General features: G+C 63.3%; 2 protein-coding genes across 3 annotated transcripts; one reads left to right on the top strand and one right to left on the bottom strand.

Moving 5' to 3' along the window:
• Window positions 1-15,271, top strand: ZDHHC8 (zinc finger DHHC-type palmitoyltransferase 8). Of its 2 annotated transcripts, none has more exons than XM_059677029.1 (11): window positions 1-258; window positions 6,870-6,991; window positions 7,171-7,328; window positions 7,427-7,599; window positions 7,787-7,889; window positions 8,263-8,354; window positions 8,522-8,663; window positions 8,870-8,990; window positions 9,063-9,172; window positions 10,676-11,676; window positions 14,411-15,271. In XM_059677029.1, exons 1-11 carry the CDS (start codon window positions 155-157, stop codon window positions 14,634-14,636), a joined length of 2,352 nt encoding a protein of 783 aa, XP_059533012.1. In that variant the 5' UTR covers window positions 1-154; the 3' UTR covers window positions 14,637-15,271. The 2 variants fall into 2 exon arrangements, with proteins under 2 accessions (XP_059533012.1, XP_059533011.1); XM_059677028.1 differs by lacking the exon at window positions 14,411-15,271 and adding an exon at window positions 12,597-13,822 and having other exon boundaries at window positions 3-258.
• A 565-nt stretch (window positions 15,272-15,836) lies between these two features.
• Window positions 15,837-18,302, bottom strand: CCDC188 (coiled-coil domain containing 188). Its single transcript, XM_059676905.1, has 9 exons — window positions 17,769-18,302; window positions 17,484-17,591; window positions 17,218-17,325; window positions 17,048-17,104; window positions 16,899-16,958; window positions 16,713-16,777; window positions 16,477-16,525; window positions 16,197-16,246; window positions 15,837-16,108 (listed from the first exon to the last, which is right to left on the bottom strand). The coding sequence occupies exons 1-9, from the start codon at window positions 18,300-18,302 to the stop codon at window positions 15,922-15,924; spliced, it is 1,218 nt and encodes a 405-aa protein (XP_059532888.1). The 3' UTR covers window positions 15,837-15,921.
• Window positions 18,303-24,003: the final 5,701 nt, after the last annotated feature.

Below are 24,003 nucleotides of genomic sequence, written 5' to 3' on the forward strand. Positions count from 1 at the left end.
CCGCTCCGCCCCTGGGGTGGGATTTCCTCCTCCGCCGCCGCCGCCGCCGCCGCGGGTCCTGCGCCGCGTCCAACCCGCCCCGCCGACCCCGGCACGACCCCGCCGGCCCCGCCCGTCAGGCCCCGGGGAGGGATGCGGCGGCGCGGCGCCCAGGATGCCCCGCAGCCCCGGGACGCGCCTCAAACCCGCCAAGTACATCCCCGTGGCCACCGCCGCCGCGCTGCTGGTCGGCTCCAGCACCCTGTTCTTCGTGTTCACGTGAGTCCGCCGCGTCGCCGGGGGCGCAGGGGCCACAGCCCGGCCAGAGGGGTAGGGACCAGGGGCAGGACCTGGTCCAGAGAGCTGGGCAGGACAGGGCTGGCACCAGGGGTTTGGGCAGTGTGAGCCCGCACCCTGGGCTGAGGCTGAGGCCGTGAAGGTGCCTATCCTGGGCACCAGGAAAAGGTGAGTCCTGTGTGTGGGGACACCCGTGCCCCGTGGGCACCTCATGAGTGTGCCAGGCAGGCCCTGGGTGTGAGCCGCTGGGCTGGACAGAAGAGTGTGTGCAGTGGCTGCCCAGGGTGTGGCTGCAGCCCTCCCCTCCCCACAGGCTTCAGGAGGGACGTGGGCTGCCCGGAGCCACCAGCCCTTCCTGCAAGGAGCTGAGGATGTGTTCGGCCCCCTCTCCTGGCTGTCCGGCCAGGGGCCAGAGCCGAGTTGTTCCTGAGTAGGTGTGGTCTAGCCCATCTGCCACGTGCCTGCCCCACGGCCCCCAGTGACCCTGGCGTGGCAGCACCCTCCTCCCTTCCTTGACCTTCATAGGAAAGCCTAGTGATCGCAGCTGGAGGGCCCAGGCCAGGCCACACCCAGGGACACTGGCCATGGCGGGCTTTGGAACCCTTGAGGCCGAAGGCAGGCTGGGCTCTGGGCTTTTGCAGCTTTAGACGCCGGCTGGCTCACAGATCGGAGTGGTGCTGGCGACGCAGCTCCCGCCCCGTGGTCATGCCCCTCCCTGCCCCCCAGGTCTCCTTCTGGCACAAGGAGGGATTGGGGGCTCCAGACTTCAGCCATGCGGGACTGTGACCACCTCCTTCCACAGGTCCCAGGCTTAGTTAGACACAGCCCTGGGGACCAAAGCAACCTGGGGACCTGAAGCCAGTGGGACCTCTGTTCAGAGGCAGGTCAGCCCCCGAGAGAGAGTGAATCGGAGGCGGGGTGGGCAGGGGCCGGCTTGGCCCCCTTTCACATTAGCCAGAGCGAGCGTGGCTGCCTTGTGTTCGGTGGGTCTGCATTGGGTGCCCGTGGAGGCGGGAGAGCCCTCTACCTGGACTCCGGAGCTGGGTAGGTGCCACCGGCTGCCAAGAGCGTGTTTAAAAAAGGCCTGTGTGGATGGGCTTATTTCTGGCTTTGGTGAGCAGGCGGATTCGTGTCACTCAGAAGCTGCTGACTGTGGGGCAGAGAGGAGAGGGGCAGGTGGGCAGCAGACACCGGAAGAGGGGGGACGCGTCCTGCTGGGTCTCCTGCAGGGATGGGGCCCAGCGCAGTCCTGGCTCTGGGGTCGGGGTGAAGGGTTTGAGGGGGGTGTCTCTGCGTGACCATCTCAGTTTCTCATTTCCTAAGTGCAATTTAGCATTTTTTCCCTCCCACCTTTCAAAGTAATACGTGTTCTCTATCGAGCACTTGTGAAATGCAGGAAAAAAAAAAAAAGACCATTTAAAAAGAAATTGAAATTGACCTCACCCTAGAGAGCCATTGTCTCTTTCTGTAGGCTCACCTGGCCTGAGGTTGTGATTTCAGAGGGCTCTTACTCCCTGTCCTGTGAACTTGACCCACCCCCAGGCCGTAGGCTCCAAACCTGCTGCCCGCTCTGCACCCTGCCCCATGCCAGGTCTTCCTCTGTCCTCACAGGTGGGGGTCTGGATTCAGGGACGTCGTGCTAGGAGGTGCAGGGTTCCTTTGGGGTACCACAGGTGGCGCCTGCATCCTGCCCTGTGTATGGCTGTGTGTCTTTGTGGCAGCTTGGGGACCCAGAGGCACTAGTTGGGGTCCCGGTGGAGTGACCATCTAGTATGGGAGGACCGGGCTCCCCTGTAGCCTGACCCCGAGGCCACATTGTTTGGACCGAATGAACCCTGGCCTGCCCCTGCCCTGGTAGCGGGGTCCCTGAGAAGGGGGCTCTGTGGGGCAGGCCCGGCCCATTCATGCTGGTTCTGGGCAAGCAGGGGTCCAGGCGGTCCCCTTCTCGGGACTGGCCTTTCATCACCCCAGTACCCATGCTTCTGCCCTGTTTCTGCCCCAGACTCAGACACGTGCAGGGGGGAGCAGCTCTCCTGTGCCCTCTCCCCTCCCTCAAGCCCACAGGGTTGTCTTCTGTGCCTTTGATCCTTGGACTTCACTGGATGCTGAGGGCCCCCGGCCCCGCTGTGCACTCAGTAACCATGAGATGCCCCCCAGGGCAGGTCCACACAGGCAGCAGCTCCTGGTGTCATGCGAGGTGAGGAACCACGCCTGGAGGACCAAGGCCAGCTCATTGAGGGGGCTGGGACCCTGTTGCTAGGACAGTCTGTGGCCTGGAAAATATGCCAGGAGGTTGGAGTATCCCTCCTCTGAGAATGGGGAGCGCATCACAGGGCAGGTTCCCAGAGGCCCTTCTCTTCCAGGAAGCCTTCCTAGGTTCCTGCGCCCCAGAAGCTCTTCACACTGGCTCAGTGCCAGGCTGGGACAGGTGTGAGGGTGTGTGGGAGGGTCCGGGCTTTTGCCCCTGCCCCTTACTCCTCCCAGAGCCACTTTGCAGAACGACGGGACCCTGTGAAGATGAGAGAGCTGGGCTGCTTGCCAGAATACCAATGCCTGGGGCTGGGCCGGGCCATCATGCCTCTGTCTGGGGCCAGTGGGTTGACTTCTGGGATGTCGGGGCTGGTTTCCAGGGTGGGCCTGAGCCCTCCCCATGCTCAGAGGCCCAGACAGGCAGCAAGGCCCGGCCTAGGACAGTGGGAGGGCCAGCCCAGGACCGGGCCAGACCATGGTGGGTCCTGGTGGACAGAGCTGCATGGGGAGGGAGGACTTGGTGTGAGCCCCTTGCTAGGACTTGTTGCATGTGGCCTGGGGTATCCCTGGCCCTCTGAGCCTCAGTTTCCCTCTCTGTAGGGATTAGGTGGGTGGGTGCAGCTGGCCAGAGGCCTTTCTGGCCTGATCAGGGCAGAGTGGCCACAGACCCTCTGGTGCTGGGTATCCATGTGCGTGAACACAGACTGTTAATGACGAACCCAATTTAAATGAAAATGTCTGAGTTAAAAATTTCAGTCCACATTTAACTTTGGTGAGCATGTTGACCCTGCATAACCTCCCACGCCCTTGGGTGGTGTCTCCCTGTTGGTCCTGGCAGAACTTGGGGCCTCGACATGTGGGGGGAGCTCATAGCAGTGGTGTGTGGCCCTGGCGCTGGGGAGGCAGGGGCTGGTCAGAGAGGAGGGCTCAGAGCTTTGACTCGTTCGCCCCTAGCCCTGGCCTCACTCTGGCCCCAAGCTTAGCTGTAGGCAGCAGGGCGAGCCTATAGTGTACCATCCCCTGGGTGGGAGTGGGGTTACTTCCCTGTGGGCAGAGGGGCCCTCCTGGTGCCTAGGACAGACTCACGGTGGACTGAGCAGTGCTGCCTGTTGGGTCCTGCCCAGAGCGTGTGTGTCCCCACACATCCGTGTGCTTACCTGGTCACAGAGCGAAGGGACGCCCGGAGAGGTGGAAGGGCAGCGAGAGGCAGCCCAGCTGGGTTAGATGGGGCTGGGGTCAGTGGGAGGAGAAACGTGTGTTCACATGTGCATATGTCTGTGTTTATGCAAGTGTGCCTATGTGGCCATGTATGTGTAGCCATGCAGGTGTGCTAGTGTGTGCACAAGCGCGCACATCTGTATGTTTGTGCGTCAGGTTGAACACATGTTCACGTGTGTTCACGGATGCATGCCTTTTATGTACAATTATGTGTGGACATGTGTCTCTGCATACTTGTTCGGCATGCACTTATGTACACACATGTATGGAGCTTGTGTGTGTGTGTCTGTGTGTTCTGAGCACATGTGCATGCATCTGTCCCTGCGTGTTCACATGTGTACATGCATATGCATGTGTTTGCATGGGCTCTTTCATCTTTCCCCCCTTAGCCCACATGTTTCCCGAGGTGGCTGAGTTCCAGGCCTTGGCAGCATTGGCCCGTGAGCCATACCCCTTAAGCGTGAGCCCAGCCTGAGCTCCCCTTAAGGCATTTCCTGGTGGGTGAAGGCCACCTCGGGGAAGACGGGGGCGGGGGGGCAGGGGACAGGATCGCATGGGAGTGCGTAATCTTTGGGTCTGGGTCAGTTTGGGGGGATGGAGGTGGGAGGCAGAGTGGGCAGTGGCTCAGGTCCCAGTCAGAGGACCTGCACCCCTCCCCAGCCTACCCAACACCAACTAAGGCCTGCATCCTCCTGGGTACGTGCGGCCCAGGCAGTGGTAGGTGCTACCCACAGTGGACGGAGGCCGCCCAGCACCTCAGTGTAAGCATTGGCCCATCACAGTGCAGATTTCCAAACCTGGCCCCAATGCTGCCCAGCTACACCCCAGTCTTAGGCATCTAATCAGGGCCACTGTCTAGCCCACGTGGCCTGGGTGTTCATCAAGGCTCAAGGGGGACAAAGCAGTACCGGCTGCCCAGGTCAGTGGGAGCTCTGGTCAGCATAGGGGTGGGGGCTGCCCAAGGGGTTCAGCCTATGTAATGGCTTGAATCCCAGCTCGGGCGCAGACTTGTCCTAAGACCTTGAGCATGTGTCAAGCCCTCCGATATCTGCTCTGTCCGTAAAATGGGAAGAGAAGCACCCACACCCCCTACAGCTGGAGCATGGAATGTGTGGTCCACTGTGCAGGGCAGGCAGGTGGTGGGTCTTGTGAATTCATCAGCCAAACCCGGACACGGTGGTGGGCGGGGCTCACACTCTAGTCTCCCCGGTGTCCTGCCTTCAGTGCCCACCTGCCTGCTGCGCTCCGTGTCTGCACATCTCCCGTCCTCAGCCCGCCCCAGTGCATCCTGGGTTCCCTCGGCCTCTTCCTTTCCCAGAACAGGCTGCCTCCACTGGCCTCGGACCGTTAGGTGCACGAGGGCCCGTATTTGCTTTAATGCTTTCGCTGTCTTGAAATTCTTCATACTTTTTAAACAAGTGGGACATTTTCATTTTGGCAGATTACGTGGCCAGCCCTTCCCAGATGGTGCCATGGGGAGCTGGTTCAAACCGCCCGTTTGGGGTCCACAGTGCTCCACTTCTCCGTGGGGGCCGGGCATGTGTGAAAAGCCCATCCCCACTGGCATGTGGGCCTGTGCCCCCACCCCTGCCTTGCGGGGCAGACCATGCCTCAGGCGCCCACTGTTGTCTTGCTGAATGGATCCCATTGAGCGCTGTCTGTATGCTAGGCTCCAGCATGCTGGGTGGGGAGTGTGGAAAGTGTGGAAGGTGTCTGTTTGGGGGGTACTCGGGGCCGCCCAGGAAAGGGGTGGCAGAGGAAGGCCCTCCCGGCTGAGGGAACCCCGTCCTCAGGCTGTGCATCCACCTCCATGTGGGTCCCGGAGAAGGGGAAGGGGTAGCTCAGGCTCCGGGTGCCAAGCGTGCTGCTGTGGGAAGGGAATCTTTAAATAGCTTCTTGCTTTCCACTAAAAATAGCGAAGTTCTGCTGCTATGGAGGTGGTTGCCGGGGTGGCGGGGCTGGCCTCTGGCCAAATGAGGCGTGGGTGCGCCAGTGTGGCCTGTACGCGCTGGGTGACAGGCAGGGCTCATAGTCAGGGCTGCGGCGGGGATCCCCGGTGCCCCGCCCCCCGACTTCACAGTGAGCCTCGGTACTGGGAAGAGAGCAAACCCCCTGAATGTCCCTGCTTGTCACAGCAGCCAGGGACCATGGGGGAGATGGGGAGCCTGAGGCCAGAGGGGCTTTGTGGGTGCTGAGTGAGGGGACTCAGGGACCCACTGTGAGTTGGGGCAGTGGCCAGAGGCCATGTGCCCAGGGACTGGCAGGGGCTCTGGTTAGGTCCCAGGAGAGCTGAGGAAGATACTGTCTGTGGCAGAGTACCCATCAGGCAGGTATGCATGACCCTTACAGGGCAGCAGGAATCTGGGAAGGCTTCCTGGAAGAGGGGGCAAGTGGTGAAAGATTTCGAAGGGGTGGGGGCGTCATTCTTTCCTAGAGTCTCCCAGCGTTCTGCATTGTCATGTGGAGAGTAAGGTGACCTACTGAAAAGAAGGCGCTGCCAGGTGGCCCAGACTCTGAGACTGCGCCCCTCAGGGAAGAGCAGGGATCATTCCATTTTGCATTCACTGGCTGAGAATTGGGGCTCCTCACACCTGAGGATCTCCAGGCTCAGGGGCCCCGCTGGGCTGGGACAGGTCTAGGTGAAGATGCAGGTGGCCTGAGCTACCTGGTGGGTCACTGGCCTCTGTCAGTCACGGTGCATGGACAGAAAGGGCTCATTTCCCTCCGGGGAGCCTGGGAAAGGTGCTGGGTGCGGTGGGAGGGCTCTGGTCACCCCTCCTAAGTCGTGCCACCCCAGGCCTATGGGCCTCTTTGAACCTGTTTTCTCAACTGTGAGTTAAATTCCCAACAGCTACCAGGGGGCTTGCTGGGGTTAGAGCTGGCGCACAGAGTCCGTGCACCATGCACAGCGTGCAATGCCCAGTGGTTGAGCAAAGGAGCAGCAGGCAGGTGGGCAGGGGTCTGCCAGGACCCACAGCAGCATGGCCTTCCTGGCTGCCATGCTGAGCATCGACCGTGGCCTTGAAGGCCTGCACATGCATGTACCTAATTTCTCTGCCCCCAAGTCCCCTCCTCACCCGCCTGCCACACTCCCAGACCCAGCCCTGCCCTGCTGTGCCACACAGGTGCCCGTGGTTGACACGTGCTGTGTCCCCAGCCGTTCCCGTCTACAATGGCATCATCTTCCTCTTCGTCCTGGCCAACTTCAGCATGGCCACCTTCATGGACCCTGGCGTCTTCCCCCGAGGTAGGACCTTGTGCTGGGGCAGGTCATCCGCTCTCTCTCACTAGAGTGTGAGTGGCTGACACGGGGAGAGTCTTTGGTAGGGGGTTCCTGACGGGTGGGGTGGGCTGGCAGAGATCGGGGAGGGGCTCTCCTGCCAGGGAAGTCACTTTCCTGCCACCACCCTTGGCTCTGGCCCACAGCGGATGAGGACGAGGATAAGGAGGACGACTTCCGGGCCCCGCTCTACAAGAACGTGGATGTGCGGGGCATCCAGGTCCGTATGAAGTGGTGTGCCACCTGCCACTTCTACCGCCCACCGCGCTGCTCCCACTGCAGCGTCTGCGACAACTGCGTAGAGGTGACCGCCCCGCCGTCCCATCCATTCCCCTCCTGCCATGTCCCTCACCCCCCGCGCCCCCCCGCCCACCGCTCACCCTGATGTGCTGCTCCTGCCAGGACTTCGACCACCACTGCCCCTGGGTCAACAACTGCATCGGGCGCCGCAACTACCGCTACTTCTTCCTGTTCCTGCTGTCCCTCAGCGCCCACATGGTGGGCGTCGTCGCCTTCGGCCTGGTCTACGTGCTGAACCACGCCGAGGGGCTGGGAGCTGCCCACACCACCATCACGTATCCTTGGCCCGACCACAGAGGCAGTGTGGGCTGGGGGCACGTTCTCAGGGGAAACAGACTCGGGGGTGGGTCAGCTGCCTGGGAACCCCCAGGGGGTGGGCTGCCCTTTCTGGATGGGTGGGAAGTTTGTCCACAGGCACCTGCTCTGTGTCTTCGCCCTTGGCCGTTGGCCTTAACGGGCCAGCATGGCTGTCATGTGTGTGGCCGGCCTCTTCTTCATCCCTGTCATCGGCCTCACCGGCTTCCACGTGGTGCTGGTCACTCGGGGGCGCACTACCAATGAGCAGGTGCAGACCCTGGGTGGGGCCATGCTGTGACAGGGATGGGGGTCCCCGATGCTGAGAGGGTCAAGCCTGCACCGGGACCCTGGGGGTCGGGGCAAGGCTGCAGGGGCACTCGCTCAGGTGGCCCGTGTGGGTGGGGGAGGCTCTGGTCCAGTGCACCCAGGTGGGGTAGGGGGGCGGAGCTCTGCCACTGCAGCCACCAGTGACTCGGGGCCCGGAAGTTCCACAGCTCCCTGCAGGGACAGGCTGGGGTGACCTGGGTGGGGCTACCACTGGCCTGACCCTGACCAACCCAGGAGGAACCCCAGCTGTCTCTCTGCCCACGGTGGGCTGGGCCCCGGGTAGCCACGCTGGCTGAAGGGCCCCTTGTCCGCAGGTGACGGGGAAGTTTCGTGGGGGCGTGAATCCTTTCACCCGCGGCTGCTATGGGAACGTGGAGCACGTGCTGTGCAGCCCCCTGGCTCCCCGGTGAGGCCTGGGTGGGGTGTCGAGGGGGCCTCTGCCCGGGCTCAGGGCGGGCAGCTGCAGACCCTAAGCCTGGTCTACTTCTGCCCTTGGCAGCTGGGGCTGGCCCTGCCCTCGGGATACGTTCAGACTGGGTCGGCCTCGCCACTGCCCCCTCTTCCCCGGTGCAGGTATGTGGTGGAGCCGCCCCGGCTGCCGCTGGCTGCTCGCCTGAAGCCGCCCTTCCTTCGGCCCGAACTCCTGGATCGAGCTCCTCCGCTCAAGGTCAAGCTTAGTGACAACGGGCTGAAGGCTGGCCTGGGCCGAAGCAAGGTGGGGGCCCTTGGGTGGGTAGGAGAGGGGGGGAAGGTCAGACCCTTGAAGGCGCGAAGCAGCTAGGTTGGAGGGGCCTGGAAGAATGGAGGGCGGAGGAATTGGGCAGGTCCTGGGGCAGGTTCGATGTCCCAGGGCCCCAGGGAGGCATCCCCGGTTAAGCCCTGGCCCACGCTCTACCCACCGCTGACCATGCCCCCTCCCAGTCCAAGGGCAGCCTGGACCGGCTGGATGAGAAGCCACTGGACCTGGGGCCGCCACTGCCCCCCAAGTCGGAGGCTGGCTCATTTGGCGGTGACCGGCAGACCCCACGCCCAGGCAGTGCTGGTGAGGAGGGGCTAGCCAAACGAGGGGAGGGGCATGATTGACCCTGGCCTGACTGTGGTCCATTTCCCCCAGAGAGCGCCCTGTCGGCCCAGAGGACCAGCCCCCCGACACCCGCCATGTACAAGTTCCGGCCTGCCTTTCCCACAGGCCCCAAAGCGCCTTTCTGTGGCCCAAGCGAGCAGGTGAGGAAACCCGGCCCTACCCTGATGCCCTGCCGGGCGACCCCACCCCCAGAGGCCTCACCCGTGGGAGGCCCTGCCGGGGTCATGGAGGGTGTCAGCAGGATCCCACTTTGCAGAGATCCCAGCTGGGGCCAGTGGACGGGAGCCGAGCAGGGTGTCCTGGAAGGGGCTGGCGCAGGCGGTCCTGGCCCTACTCCCTTGGCCGGCACTGCCTGCTGGCCCAGTAGGCGGCTGCCCCCAGGAGCAGTATGTGCCAGGATGCCAGGAATTGCACCATTAGTCACTCCGTCAGGCCCACGGGAAGGCTTCAGAAGAATCGGAGATTGTTTGAGAAAGCACATTATTTGCCCAAGTATAAGCATTCTGTGCTCACAGTGGAGCCATCGGCGGCCCTGGACTGCCAGGAATTCCCAGGAATTCCCCAAGCGTTCCCAGGCTGGCCGCCCTCCTGCACAGCCATTGAGGCAGCCCTGTGGCTGGACCAGTACACCTCGACCAGCCCCCACCCCCCAGGACGCCCCTCTTCTCGGGGCCCACTGGTCTCAGCAGTGACCCCGAGCCTCTCTGGCCCGTGTGCAGTGGCCCTGCTTGGGGATGGGGTGGGCTTTAGGTGCCCTCATCCAGGGCACCTCCTTGTTGGGATTGTCCTGGCTCTTACAGAGGGCCTGGGGTTGTCCCCCTGAGGCTGGCCCCTGAGGCCACATTTGTCCCCACCCAGGCCTCTTCTGTTTTTTTTTTTTTTTTTTTTAATTTATATATATATTATTGATTTCAGAGAGGGAAGGAAAGGGAGAGAGAGCTCATCAGTGATGAGAGAGAATCATTAATCGGCTGCCTTCTGCACGCCCCTACTGGGGGTTGAGCCCGCAACCCAGGCATGTGCCCTGACCTCGAACTGAACCTCGACCTTCTGGTTCATAGGTTCATAGGTCAGCGCTCCACCACTGAGACATGCTAGCTGGGCTCTGTTTTGAGGTTTTGCAGGTTCTTGTCTCCCGCCTGAGCCTCGAATCACAAAGACCCTGTTGGTGTGGCTGCCCCTGGAGCTGGGGGGCTGCAAGGACACTGCCCTGGGTGTGCGCAGTGGCCAGTTGTGGCCCTGGTGTGCCCCGACACTCAGAGGTGGGGCGCCCAAGAGAGGGCCCTGGTCCCTGTGTGGTTATGACATCTCCTCGAGGTCCAGCTGCCGAGGCTGTCCCTGCACACCCCACCCCCACCCCCACCCCGGGAATACGAGCTGGAACAGTGTGTGCACCCTTCCCCGGGGGGTACCACCTGGGGCTGCTGCTCTGCTTCACCCCGCCCCCCCACTTCCTTCTCTGGTGGACAAGGAGCAGGTGGTGCGGCCAGGGGTTGGAGAGCTTCTGGGACGGCTTGTCGGTAGTACCTGCCACCACCTAGATGTCACTAAGTTTGCAGCCTCCACGTGGGCACAGAGCATCCGGTGACCAGGTGGGGCGTGGCGGGTGGGCAGCGGCAGGCGTGCACCCTCTCTCCCTGCAGGTCTCAGGCGCCGACTCGCTGACTCTGGGGGAGGACAGCCTCCACAGCCTGGACTTCACGTCTGAGCCCAGCCTGGACCTCCCTGACTACCCCCCTGGTGGTCTGCACACCACCTACTCGCCTTCCCCTCCGCTCAGCGCTGCCGACACCTTCTCAGGGGCCTTGCGATCCCTGAGCCTCAAGGCGGCAGGCCGGCGGGGCGGGGACCATGTGGCCCTCCAGCCCCTGCGCTCTGAGGGTGGGCCCCCGACACCCCATCGCAGCATCTTCGCCCCCCACGCGCTGCCCAACCGTAACGGCAGCCTGTCCTACGACAGCCTGCTCAACCCCGCCTCGCCCGGTGGCCACGCGTGCCCCGCCCACCCCTCAGCCGGCGTGGCCAGCTACCGCTCGCCCTACCTGCACCCTGGGGCTGCGGGTGACCCACCGCGGCCCCCGCCCCGCAGCTTCAGCCCCGTGTTGGGCCCCCGGCCCAGGGAGCCCTCGCCTGTGCGCTACGACAACCTGTCCAGGACCATCATGGCCTCCATCCAGGAGCGCAAGGATCGGGAGGAGCGGGAGCGGCTGCTGCGCTCTCAGGCCGACTCGCTCTTTGGCGACTCGGGCGTCTACGACGCGCCCAGCTCCTACAGCCTGCAGCAGGCCAGCATGCTGTCGGAGGGCCCCCGGGGCCCTGTGCTGCGCTACGGCTCCAGAGATGACCTGGTGGCCGGACCGGGCTTCGGAGGCGCCCGCAACCCCGCCCTGCAGACGTCCATGTCCTCACTGTCCAGCACAGTGAGCCGGGCGCCGAGGACCTCCTCCTCCTCCCTGCAGGCAGACCTGGTCAACAACAACGCCCCGGGGCCCCGGCCAGGGAGCGGCCCCCACAGGTCTCCCCTGCGCCAGGGCCCCGCCTCCCCGCCCAGCACTCCCCGCTCGCCCTCCTACATGGGCCCCAAAGCCGTTGCCTTCATGCACTCGGACCTCCCGGAACCACCGCCCTCGCTGGCTGTGCAGAGGTGGGTGCTGGGGACTCTGCAGGCTTCCTGGCGGGGGGCAGTGTCTGGCTGGCTGTGGGACCTCTTGGCTGAGCACGTGTGGGGTGGCCCTTCCCTGCCTGGGGGGTTGTGCCCCTCCAAGGACACCCTGGCATGTCCCAGGGTGTGGCACGATTTGCATCTTAGCCTAAAGCTCCACATTCCCGCCAAGTTAGCACAGACCCGTGCCTGGGGTCCCCCAGGCCTTCTTCCTCAGGAGATGGAGCTGCTATCCCTGCTCAGGAGGGTGGGCACGCAGCTCCCTGCTCAGAGATGGGGACCTGGGCCCAGAAGGGCAGGCGGGCCCAGGCCCCCAGGGGACATAGCAGCATCTTCGGGGCATCGCCCACCGCCTTGAGCACAGGCCAGGGCAGGGAGTCTCGTTGTGGGTGTAACAGGTCCAGCAGGTGGCAGCTGCAGAGGCAGGGATGGCAGCTGACAGAGGGAGGCCCTCCTGCCCTCATGAGTGGACAGCGAGGTCATTGCTGGGCAGCCTTTGGGGCAGGAGGGAAGCCCCTCGTTTTCCCAGGAGGCAACAGGGAAGGGCCGCACAGGCATCACTGGGCTTCCCAGCTCAGGGCACCAGGACCGGGCAGAACCAGGGGCTTGGCTGATGGTGTCCACCTGGCCGCCCCATGCGTATGGTCTTGCCAGTAGGGGGACTAAGGGTCCTCGGGGTGTGACAGCTATTCTGACATCTGTCGGTCCTGTGACAGCACAGCCCTCCCCCTAGAGGCTCGGTGTGGCCACCCGTCTTCTGGGTGGCACCTTCTGAGCTCAGAGGCGTGGCTAGCCAGGGCTTCGTCTGCATCATCTGTCCTGTTGCCTCACTGGCCTCTGTCCTGCCATGGTCGGTCCCTTGTTCACCGTGTGTCTGCATATATGTGTTTGCTTTGATGCAGGGACCACCCTCAGCTGAAGAACCCCCCAAGTAAGCTTAACGGGCAGTCCCCGGGCCTGGCCCGCCTGGGACCTGCCGCCGGCCCCCCAGGGCCCTCCACCAGCCCCGCCCGGCACACACTCGTTAAGAAGGTGTCTGGCGTGGGTGGGACCACGTACGAGATCTCCGTGTGAGGAGTGACAGCCACCCATCCGCTGTGGCACCACGGGGACCAGGACCCCCCAGCGGCTGCCCCCCACCCCCCGACTTCTCTGCCCTGACAGAGGAGGAGGCCCAGCAGGTGTGGACGCATCAGCAGGAGGGAGAACCACGCCTCCACGCGTCTGTCCCTCGGTCTCCACCTGTCCATCCACTTATCTGCTCACCAGGGTGCGGCCAGGCCAGGGGCCACCAGCTCCAGGATCTGTGTTGGTGCCCTTGCTCCCATAGGCTGGGCCTCGAGGGTCACGGACTGCATCTGCGTGGACTGCACCCATGTCCCCCTGATTGTCACCAGGCCAGCCCCCACCCAGTCCCTTTATAGAAGGGTCACTGTGGCTCGGAAACAGACAGAGGGGCCTGGGTCCCTGGCCATCCTCCGGACTGAGGGCCCACCGCCAGGCTGACCCTAACCGGCCGCCTTTCAGGGACCCGCTGGAAACTTCTAGTGTGGTGAGGCCGCTGCTTCTGTGGGGAGGCCAGCCCTGGCCCGCGGCCACCCGGCTCCAGGGCTACTCTGGGTTTTGACAGGTGGATGGACAGACGGACAGACTGCCAGCCGTGGGTGGGGTCCTGGCTCCATGTGTCCCGTCTCGCCCAGCTGGTGGGCGTGTCCCCGTGTCTATGCGCTGAGCTGCCATGCCACGCCCCATGTGTTAAAGCTCGGGGCCCCGCGGCCCCACTGCCGGGAAACTCGCTGTCATTGAAGCCTTAACCTCTGCTTTATGCTCTTGTGGTGGCACCGGGGGCAGGTGGGAGCAGGCACAGGCTGGACGCTGCGACAGGGGCCTCTGAGACCAGGAGTCCCTGCCCTGCCAAACGAGATTCCCTACCCCAAGGCATGCAGAGTCGGGGCGCCAGAGCCCCGGCGTCTGCGTGGGAAGCACATGGGGAGGGGGTCAGAGCTCTGCCTGGCGCCAGGGACCCGAGAGTAAGCACACAGCAGCGTTTGCTTGCGTTGTGTCTGTTTTATGTTTTTATATCTACATCTATATATCTATAATTTTATTAAAAAAAGAAAAAGAGTCATTTCGATCCTTTCCTTGAGCAAGGCCAGGGCTGTTGCTGATACTCAGGGGCTCTGGGGTGGGGGTGGGGGTGCGGGGGAGAGCCGTCCAGGCTCCAGGAGAGGTGGAGGCCGGCAGTGTGGGATCGGATGTTCCGTGTGGGCATTTCTGCTGACTTAAGCGGAGTTGGAAGCCTGGGAGGTGGGGGCTGGCCCACAGGTCTTTGGCTGACGAGCGTGCGGCTCCCCTGGGTCTGCATCATTCCTGGCAGCGACAGGGCTTTTGGAGAAAGACTGGGGCTGCAGCTGCCCCCGGGGCCCCCCAGGAACCCAAGGGCTCGCAGGAGATGGAGGGGGGGGGTACTCGGGGCCGCCCGCTGGCTGTTGCCATGACCAGCAGCTGCATTTACTGGCCCTCCACCTCTGCCTGCTCAGTGTGTGTGGGGGGGCATCGGGAACACACAGCTTTTTAGGACTCACAGCTGGGCAGAGGGGGAGGCGGGGGTTGGCCCCCTGTGGGGGGTACCCCAGACCTTGGACCCCTGCACTGGTCAGCCTCATGCTGACCTCCACCTTTCTGCTTCTCTCTCATGGGACGCTGCGGCCCGCAGGGGGCGGATCGGCACTTATAGCCATGGATGGGGGCGTCGTGGCCTGCCCAGGGTGCCCCCCGGCCTGCACCTGTGCCGCCTCGGCCTCCCTGAGGACCGCCCACTGCTGCAGGTCCCCTGGAGCCCAGCTGCTGGGGTGCTTCCCCGAGGAGCTGTGTGCCGCCTGCACATGGCTGCCTCCAGCCTTTTCCCCCGCCTCTCGGGGCCTGCGCGGGACACCAAGTAGGCACCTATGGGAGAGTAGGGAGGCCAGGCTGCCGCGGACCCTGGGGGTGTGGGCTGAAGGGCCAAACCTTGACCGACTCCCTACCCACCGGGGTCCGTGACCAGGTGCCCGCCCACCTCTGGAAGTTCCCATCTGCTGCAGGGGGTCCAACACCCCAGGTGGGGGCCCTGGAGCTGCTGGGACCTGCACGGCCTTCCTAGGGTGTCACGCCATCACCTGACCTCCCGGCTGACCAAGCGCTTTAGACGCCACTTCCTCCCCAGGAAGCCCAGGCCTCTGTGTCAGGCTGGGGTGGGGGTCTCAGATTGCCCCGCAGGTCACGGCACTCCCCCTCCCCGAACCCAGTGCAGATGCCTTAATGTCCTGGAGTCACCAGCCTGCTGAGCCATCCAGGCCCTGCCTGGGCGGGAGGAGACCCGCCGCCCGGCCCAGTGAGCCCGCTCTGCCCAGGCCCTGCCCGCAGTCTCCACTCCTCCGCTCTGAGGTGGACACTTGGGCGCTCGGCACCTTTCCCTGCTTCGGCAACAGCCCTGCCTCTCCCACTTGGGGGTGAGCAAGCCACAGAGCTCCTATTCTAGAAGGTGTTCCCTGCCCCAATTCAATGCCCTAAATAAAATGTTTGGTGTTCACCTCCATAGCTCTCTCCACCAACGTGGTTCCCTGTCCTCTGAGCCTTGGGCAGTGCCAGGAGGCTGGACTGGACAGGGACCCTGGGTTGAGGAGGGCGCAGGAGTGGGGCGGGCGGTGGTGGCCGGGTGGGTGTGGGGAGCGGGGTGTGGGGTAGTCTACTGGACAGGGACTGGAGTCATGTGCGAGGTCTGAGGTTCAGGCTGAGAACCGGACCCCTGATGAGGGTGGAGGCCTGGGGATGCCCAGTCCTCACTCAGTGGAGACCCTCCTGGTCACACCCTCTGCTCAGGGCCCTCTTGGTGCCAGGGGCAACCTGGGGGCTTGCTGTAGAGGGGCTGCCATCCAGCAGGCAGGTAGGGCATGAAGGCTGAGGTGGGGTGCCACCCTGAGGGACCCCCACTTTAAGATTAGCTTCAGGATGCAGTCAGGTTCCCCCCATCTCCATGGAGACAAGCTCAGACGCTGTGTGTGTCACCACTGTATGTCCAGCCGCAGGCCCAGCCCTCCGGACAGACCCCGCCGCCACCCTTCTCCGAGGCTCTTGGCAGGACGGTGTGCACGGCAGTGCTGTGGGCAGGGGCTGGCTCGGCTGCTGGGCACCCGGGGCCGCGCTGGCCGCCTGGCCTCCTCCTCACTGGGGCCCCTGGGCCTCCAGCTAGAAGGGCAGGAAGTCGTCCACCTCCAGGCGCAGGAATGGGCCCAGCAGGGCCCGGAGCTTCCAGACTGCAGCGCGGCTCAGCAGGGGCGGCACCAGCCCCTCGAAGGGTGTGGGGTCCACCACGTACACGTAGGCGGCGGTGCAGGCCAGCAGGGCGCCCAGCAGCAGCCTCAGGGCCAGCAGCCTGCGGGCGGCGGTGGTCAGGGGGCAGGGGCACCCGTAGGGCAGCCCCGGGGGACTGGACTCTGCCCACACACTCATGCACCACCTACCAGAGCTGGCCTTTGAAGCCCTCGGAGCATCCCAGCTGTGGCAGCGCCTTCTGCGGGGGGAGCAGCCAGTCAGAGCCTGCCCTTCCCTGTGGGATCTGGGTGCTGTGTGTTTCTACTCCCCAGGCCCAGGACGGGCACCTGCAACCATGTCTACCCGGTGATTCTGACCACATAGCTCCTGGTGGGGCTCCCACCCTGGGGCCTCTTCCACTGCAGCCCACCTCTCCCCTCCCCAGTTAGGGCCGTCAGGGGGGGAATCGGGAGAGGGGCGGGGGCTTACTGATATGCACAGGTCCTTTCTTGCCTGGGTGCGGCACTGGGCGCGATCCCTGGGGGAGGCGTACAGTCAGGGCCATGGGCACTCCCTACACCAACCTGGCACCACCCCTGGTCTGGTGCCACGGAAATGGGGAGGGGTTAGGGATTGGTTCGTCCCATCCTGAACAGGACACCTGCACCATGCCAGCTCAGTGAGCCACCCTCCCCCCCCCCCCAGCCCCCGACCACACACATCACCCCAGAATCTCCAGCTGAATGTCTTCCATCTGGTCTAGCACGCCCCGGATATCCTTCTTGAGGTTCTAGGGGACAGAGGGGCTCAAGAGTCCTGCACCCCTGACCGATCGCCCTGCCTCCCCCCCACTCCCCCACTCATTTCCTGCCTCCCCCCCACCCTCTAGGTATTGCTCTTCGGGGACCTACCTGGAGCCCGGTGGCCTGGTTGTTCAGGGCCATGTGTACCTCGGCCACACCATCCCATACCTGGTGGGGGGAAGGCTAGGTCAGGCCCCAAGGCTGTGCCCCACCACGTGGGTTCCCCAGCACCCCTCCCACCCTGGCCAGGTGGGCACCTCGGTAATGGCCATCTTCTTCCTCTCAAAGGACAGTCGGATCTGCTGCAGCTCATTCTGGGGGAGGAGCACAGGATGGGCATGGGGGCGGGGCCACCGGTGGTCAGCTTCTTCCTCCTCCACCCACCTGGGACCTTCCCCGTCCCCCAGGGCCCGTTCCAGGTGCCCACCTGGGACTGCTGCACGAAGGACTCCTCGCCCCGGCACAGCTCCCGCCGCAGCACCTGCAAAGGTGCCCTGTGGTCCTCCAGGGGCCTGGTGCCAGCCTGCTCATGGGGCTGCGGAAGAGCCCTGGGTCAGCCTCAAGGTTGTGGGCAGCCTCTGTGGTCATGGACCACTTGGGATCAGGAGTGGAGGGTGTGGTGCGTGGCGTCGCAGGGTCCGTCCTGACAGTAGCCGAAGTCCTGCTGGGCCCTTGCTGCCGCCATATACTTACCCAGGTCAGGGCTGTGCAACTCGAGTGCTCCGGGCACAGCGGCAGGAACTGCTGTCCCGGTCCCAGGAGGGCCCCCAGCTGCTCTCGAAGGTCCTGGTTCTGTCTTTTCTGGGGGTGGGAGGCAGAGAGATGGATGGGGCTGCCCATCACAGCTATTTCTTGGGCAGGAGACGGAGGCAGCCCGGGCCTGGGGCTGAGGAGGTCCAGCAACAGCTGTGAGCTCGTTGCACGGACAGGTGCCAAGCCTGGGGCCAGCCCCGCCGCCCTGGCTGGCGCCTCACTCACCAGCTTCTGGTTCTCCTGCTCCAACTGTAGGAAGGACTGTTCGGCAGGCCCCAGGGGCCCGCTCTGGAGCTGGGAGGAGGCTGGCCTGGGTGAGGCTGGGGTCCCTGCCCCCGGGGACAGGTGCTGGCACGGGAAGGATCTGGGCCCTGAGCTGGGGGCTCCCTCCTGCCTGGATGACCCCTGCTCCCTTCCCGAGTGCAGGGACCAGCCCCACGCCAGCCCTGCCTCCATCTGTCCTGGCCTCGCCCCTGCTGGGTCTCGTGGTCTCTGCCTCTGCATCTCTCCCTCTTCACTTGCGATAAAGCCCCCAGGTCCTTCACTGCCTACGCTGGGCCCCCCGCCCCCTGGCCCCGGGGCTGGGAAAGTTCCGGAAGACTCCACTGAGTGAGTGGAGCTGAGAGGCACTAGGCAGGGCCACCTCACAAACCCCTGGCAGGGTGGCTCGAGGCATCCTCCGTGGCTGCTTGAAGTTGAGGGTTGGGAGCATTGGGGGTGGGAGTGGCCATAGGGTCCCAGGGTTTTCGGTCCCTCCATACTTCCCTGTGACCCCTTCCTGACCCTAGGTCCAGGCTCTGGCCTGGCCAGACCTACCACCCTCTGACTGAGGCCCTCCAGGCATCACAGCTCACAGGTCCGCCTCAAGGCGTTTGTCACAAAGGCCTGGACACAGCTAGGGAGGTCATAATGGGCGGGGTGGTGGCCGGAGCCTGGCTGGCAAGGCCCCTCCCACCACGCACCCCTGTCCCTGAAGCATCTTCACCCCACTCACCCTCCCCATCCAACCCCATCCTCCCCACCCCGCCCATCCCACCCACTCACCTTGACTATTTTCTTAAAACGTAGAACATAGTTCAGACACACGGTTAAAACAAAATCAAACAACAAACAAGGTGTCCGGTGGGACCCTCCCGCACACCTCAGTCCTCCCTGCTGCCCCAGCCCCAACGAGGCTGGTCTGGTCGGCGAGATCCTTCCAGGAGCGGCTGCATGTCCCCCACGGGCGGCACTGTGACCTGTCCTCCCTCCCCACGCAGAATAGATCATCCCACAGCCTGGCTTTTTTTTACCTAACACATCGCCAAGTTTTCTTTTATTTTATTTTCAGGTTTTACTTATTTTTAAATAAAAGAATTTATTGAACGTTCACTTTAACGGTCCCGTCAGGACGACTGTTCTCCTCTCCTACAGGTGGGGAAACTGAGGCATGAGGACATTTAGTCGCTTGCCGGGGCCACACCCCTGTTCAGTGATAGGATGGGATCGGAGCTAGCTCTTCACCGCTTCGGGCGTCTGGTACCCACGGCGGAGCATGTGTCCAGTGGTGGAGCCCGATGGGTCCCTGGTCGGTTCTCCATCCTTCTCTCCAAGGTCCCATCACGCCACCCGTGGGCCACACCTCCCCCCCACCCCACCATCGGGGCCCTGTTTCCATGACCTCTTTCTCCGCGCCCTCCCTTGTTTCAGAGAAGTGCATCCTCGAATAACATCCTCCAGAAGGTGGATCAGAGGAAACGCGAGTCCCTGTGCAGCAGCAACGGCCAAAACTGCCTCCTCTCCTGTGCGCCTGGCCCTCTGCAACCTGACTCTGCCCTCCTCACTCCAAGAGACAGGGTTCTTGCCCTGGCCAGTTTGGCTCAGTGGATAGAGCGTCGGCCTGTGAACTGAAAGGTCCCAGGTTCGATTCTGGTCAAGGGCACATGCCCAGGTTGTGGGCTTGATCCCCAGTAGGGGGCGTGCAGGAGGCAGCTGATCAATGATTCTCTCTCATCATTGATGTTTCTCTCTCTCTCCCTCTTCCTTTCTCTCTGAAATCAATAAACACATATTTTAAAAAAAGAGAGAGAGAGACAGGGTTCTCTCTTCACCCTGGACTCTGGACCGGCCTGGGAACCACTGGGCCAATGGGTTCTTTTTTTTAATATATTTTTTTTATTGATTTCAGAGAGGAATGGAGAGGGGGAGTGAGAGAGAGAGAGAGAGAGAGAGAGAGAGAGAGAGAGAGGAGAGAAACATCAATGATGAGAGAGAATCATTGATTGGCTGCCTCCTGCATGCCCCACACTGGGGATCGAGCCTGAAACCTGGGCCTGTGCCCTGACTGGGAATCGAACCGTGACCTCCTGGTTCTAGGTCCGACATTCAACCCCTGAGCCACGCCGGCCGGGAGCCAATAAGTTTTTAACATATTGGCAGTTGGGCCTGACCTCTTGCTGCTCTGGGGACCCTCTGGTGTGCGGAGGCCTTGCTATAGCATCGTCGTTACGGGGACAGAGGCTCCGTCATCTCAACCGGGGCCCAGGGGACCCTCGAAGAATGGCCCCGAGGGCGCCCAACTCGCAGAGCCCTGGCTGAACCGCTTGTCTTAGCCGTGATGGTTGGGCATGGCCTGCCGCATGGGGGTAGATCATGAGGCCCCTCTTGGGTCTGAGAGCGTCTTACTCTGCCCTCGTATTTGTTGGGTGTTTTCCCACAGGAGTTGGAGGCTGGCCTGTGGTCCTCCGTGCTGCGCGAGCAGCGGGCTTGGCTGCTGGTCTTTTAAATCCCCGCAATCTGGGTTTAAGTTGACGATGCATCTCGATGGTTCTCTGAGAGCCCCCGTCCCTTTTTTTTTGCGTTTTGCGGAGCGAGCGTCTTGTTCTATTTTAGGAATGAAGTGGGTTTTGTTTCCTTCATTCTTTCTATTCTCTCTGCGGTTCATTTTCTCTATTTGTTCTTGGGACTTCCTAGTAGACACTGTCCTCAGATGCCTGGCTGGCCCACCCCTGAGCAGGGAGGAAGGGAAGAGCAGGCTGGCTCCTCACCCAGCCCCCTGCAAGGCAGGCCTCCGACTGTGGGCAGATGTCTGTTTGCTGCAGCTAGATCTGCGCGTGGAGGGGGGAGGCTTGGCGAGTTTGCCTGAGCGGTCGTGTGTCACCCGCTACCCCTCCGAGGTGCTGGGTAGTCACTCCAAGCTGCCCCCTAACCAGCCCCAGGTTCCTGCCCTGCCTCATCCACACCCAGGCTGCCCTGCGAAGTCAGCCTCCACTTCCCTACCGAAGTTTGTTGAAATCCCTCGTCTGAAGGTGCCTCTCCCCTGTCCTCTTTGCCGGGCGGGTGGATATACTGCAGGGCCGCCCGGTGTGGGCCGCTCGCCAACAGAGGAGGTGAGTGCACAGTCCACTGGCCGTGACTGGCTGACACACATGGGCCCGGCCCCAGGGGTCCCTGCCGTGTCTCCAGGGCAGGGTGGCCTCTGCAGCCCTCGACGGCAGGCTCTGGCAGGGGAGGGGTGTGTGTGTGGGGTGAGCCGGGAAGCATGGGCCTGGAGCCAAGTTCAGGCACCAGCTGCCCTCAGAACCGCCGGCCGGGGGTCTGCTCAGCCACCCAGAGAGGAAGGAGCCTCCTCCCCGCCCCCCGTGGCCTGGGCCCTGCCGCTCCTCTCTAGAATCGCACGGGTCTCAGGCTGTGCTCAGCTCAGAGCACCCCTTCAGAACTGGGGGTGGGGGCCAAGGAAGGCCTCTTGGCTGACATCTGAGGTGAGGCCACCATGAAGAGGGGGTGTCCCAAAGCCCTGGGTGGCTGGTGTGGGGGAGAAGGTGAGGTGGGGGCTGCTGCCTGTACTCAGTGCCCCTGGGCCCGCCAGATGCCAGTAGTGCCCGGAAAGGCGCATGGGGAGAGAGGCAGTCCTCATGGAGACTGGTCCTCACGGACCCTTTAAATCAGGGGTCCTCAAACTACGGCCCGCGGGCCACATGCAAATACAAATATTGTATTTGTTCCCGTTCTGTTTTTTTTACTTCAAAATAAGATATGTGCAGTGTGCATAGGAATTTGTTCATAGTTTTTTTTTTAAACTATAGTCCGGCCCTCCAACGGTCTGAGGGACAGTGAACTGGCCCCCTGTTTAAAAAGTTTGAGGACCCCTGCCCTATAGTAACAGCAGCGGTAACACAGGCAGCCTGGGGGGGGGGTGTGGGGAGAAGGGGGTGCCTCCTGTCTCCCCGGGGGCATAGGCCAAGCTGAGAGGCCCAGAAGCAGGGGCAATCTCCAGCGGGTTTGAGGAGATGCCTGGGGCTCCTGGGTGACACAGGAGCCTTGCCCCCACCCGTTGCAGCCTCCCTCTGCCTGTGACCCTGGGGATCCTCCCTTCCTGGCCTGCAAACTCCACGCTGCCTGGCACACCCACACCCTTACCAGGCTGTGTCCCCGAGTGGGAGGCTCAGGCCCAGCCCTGAAGACCCATTTCCCTGTGACCTCCCTTCCCACCCGCTTCCTGGTGCCCTAAGCTGGAGAAGGCCCCAAGGGACAGGGAGTTGGGGCTCTCAGAGGGAGAGGGTGCTGGGGGTCCATCGTGGTGGTGGCATTTCCCAGAATGGGGACAGATACTGTAATGTATGCAAAGCACCCCGAAAACCATGGGGGTCCTGCATGGGGTAGCTCCAGGATGGGGTCCTGGGCAGGCAGGATTGCTGGCCACGGGGGGAAGGTTTGGCTCCTGCACAGGGCGGGGAGCACCAGGCCATGCCCTGCCGCCCCCCCCCCCCCCCCCGCCAGCCCACTGCCAGGTAGTGCTTTACCCTGCCTGCCCGTTGCCATTGCAGCTGCTCCTGCCTAAGTTGCTGTGACCCCCAGTGGCCGCCGGGAGCCAGGGGCTCTTAAGCAGGCCTTGGGCAGGGAAGAGGGACAGGAGGCCCACCCCTTCCTGCCCTGCGCGAAGCACGCCTGCCTGGATTCACGGTGGCCTCGGCATTCGATGCCCCGCGCTCATGTCCGAAGCTGAGAAACAGGTTTGGAGCGGATGGAACTCGGGGTCGCTGGGCCAGCCCCTCAGGAAAAGTCCCGTCTCTGTGCCTCCAAACCTGGGCTCCTGGCCCAGACCCTCTCCCTCTAGTCCTCAGGGCCACCTTGCGTGTCCCCGAGCCCCTCAGGCTCCCTGGAGCCACCTGGGCTGGGGGTCCCCCTTACCTGCACTTTCATGTTATTCTTGACCCTCAACCCCCTGCCAGAGCCAGGGGGTGAGCTGTCCTTTGAGCTGCGTGGGCGACCCGTGGCTGGGCCCATGGTTGTTTGGCACCTACCAGGTACCCCCAACTCACTCAGCCAGGAGGATGGGCAGACCCACCGGGTGTGATGGTGTGAGAGCCGGGGCAGCCTGGGGAGTGCCCACCCCATCCCAGGGCCAGAGGGCAGGCACACGCCTTGTTCTCTGAGTGCCGGGTGGCTCCCCTTCCCAGCCTGTGGGGCAGCCCTGCAGGATGGAGAACTGGCTGGGTGGGCCCTGGGGGTGGGAGTGCAGGTGAAGGTCAGGGGAAGGTCAAGGGCTGTGCCCTGAGGTGCTCCCAGAGTGGCCCCATTTCTGAGGCTGAGATGGGGGTCGTGCTCCTGTGTCTGCCCTGGCCCCGTGTGGCTGATCCGCTCCCAGGGCACGGGCCATGGCAGGCCATTTGTTTTCCCTTCCTGGGTGACTCTCTGAAGGCCGCTGCTCATTTTTTATTTAAGGATCAGGGAGATAATAGGAATGTCAGGGAAATCCTCTCAGGGGCACACAACACCAATAAATTACCATCAGCTGGGGCGCCGGGGACGCCAGGCTGGGAAGGTGGCCGTGCTGGGGGCTGCCAAGGCTCCTGTGCTCCAGGACGGGTGACTGGACGTGCCCACCCCTGCGTGGGCCCAGAGACACCCCCCCACCTTCCCCTGCATCCCCAGAGGATCCCAGCCAGGCAGGTGCACCCACTTCTCAGCATCCCTATGCTCATCTGTCCCTGCTAGACAGACAGTGGTGCCTGGGGAGCCAGCATGGCTGGAGTGACTGATGGTCAGTGCCAGGGCCGCCTGACCAGACCCTCACTGGGTCCAGAATCCAGGATGCCGGCCCACCTTGCTCTTCACTCTCTGGCCCAAACCAGCTCTTGCTGGGAGTGGACAGTGCTGGGCCGTGAGCTCCTGGGGCCCGTCCCTGCACCCAGGAAACAGGCCCAAAGGTGTTGAATGAGAGACTGGGTGCCGGGTGAGGGGCGGAGACCTTGAGTGGCCACAGGTGGCTGGTGTCCTAGTATCCCTTGGCTCCAATGAGCTGGGGCCATCAGGACTGTGTGCCCTCGTCCTCCCTGGGGAGGCCACGGTGTGGGTTCCAGGATTCACCACCAGATGGCGCCACAACCCCGCAGACTGGCTGCAGACCGCTGCTGGACTGAGTGCCCCTGACAGTCCCAGGGATGGAGGAGGAGCCAGGGGTGGGTCAGCCCTGACTGGC

Source organism: Myotis daubentonii, chromosome 19 (assembly GCF_963259705.1).
Source record: "Myotis daubentonii chromosome 19, mMyoDau2.1, whole genome shotgun sequence".
Classification (NCBI taxonomy): domain Eukaryota; kingdom Metazoa; phylum Chordata; class Mammalia; order Chiroptera; family Vespertilionidae; genus Myotis; species Myotis daubentonii.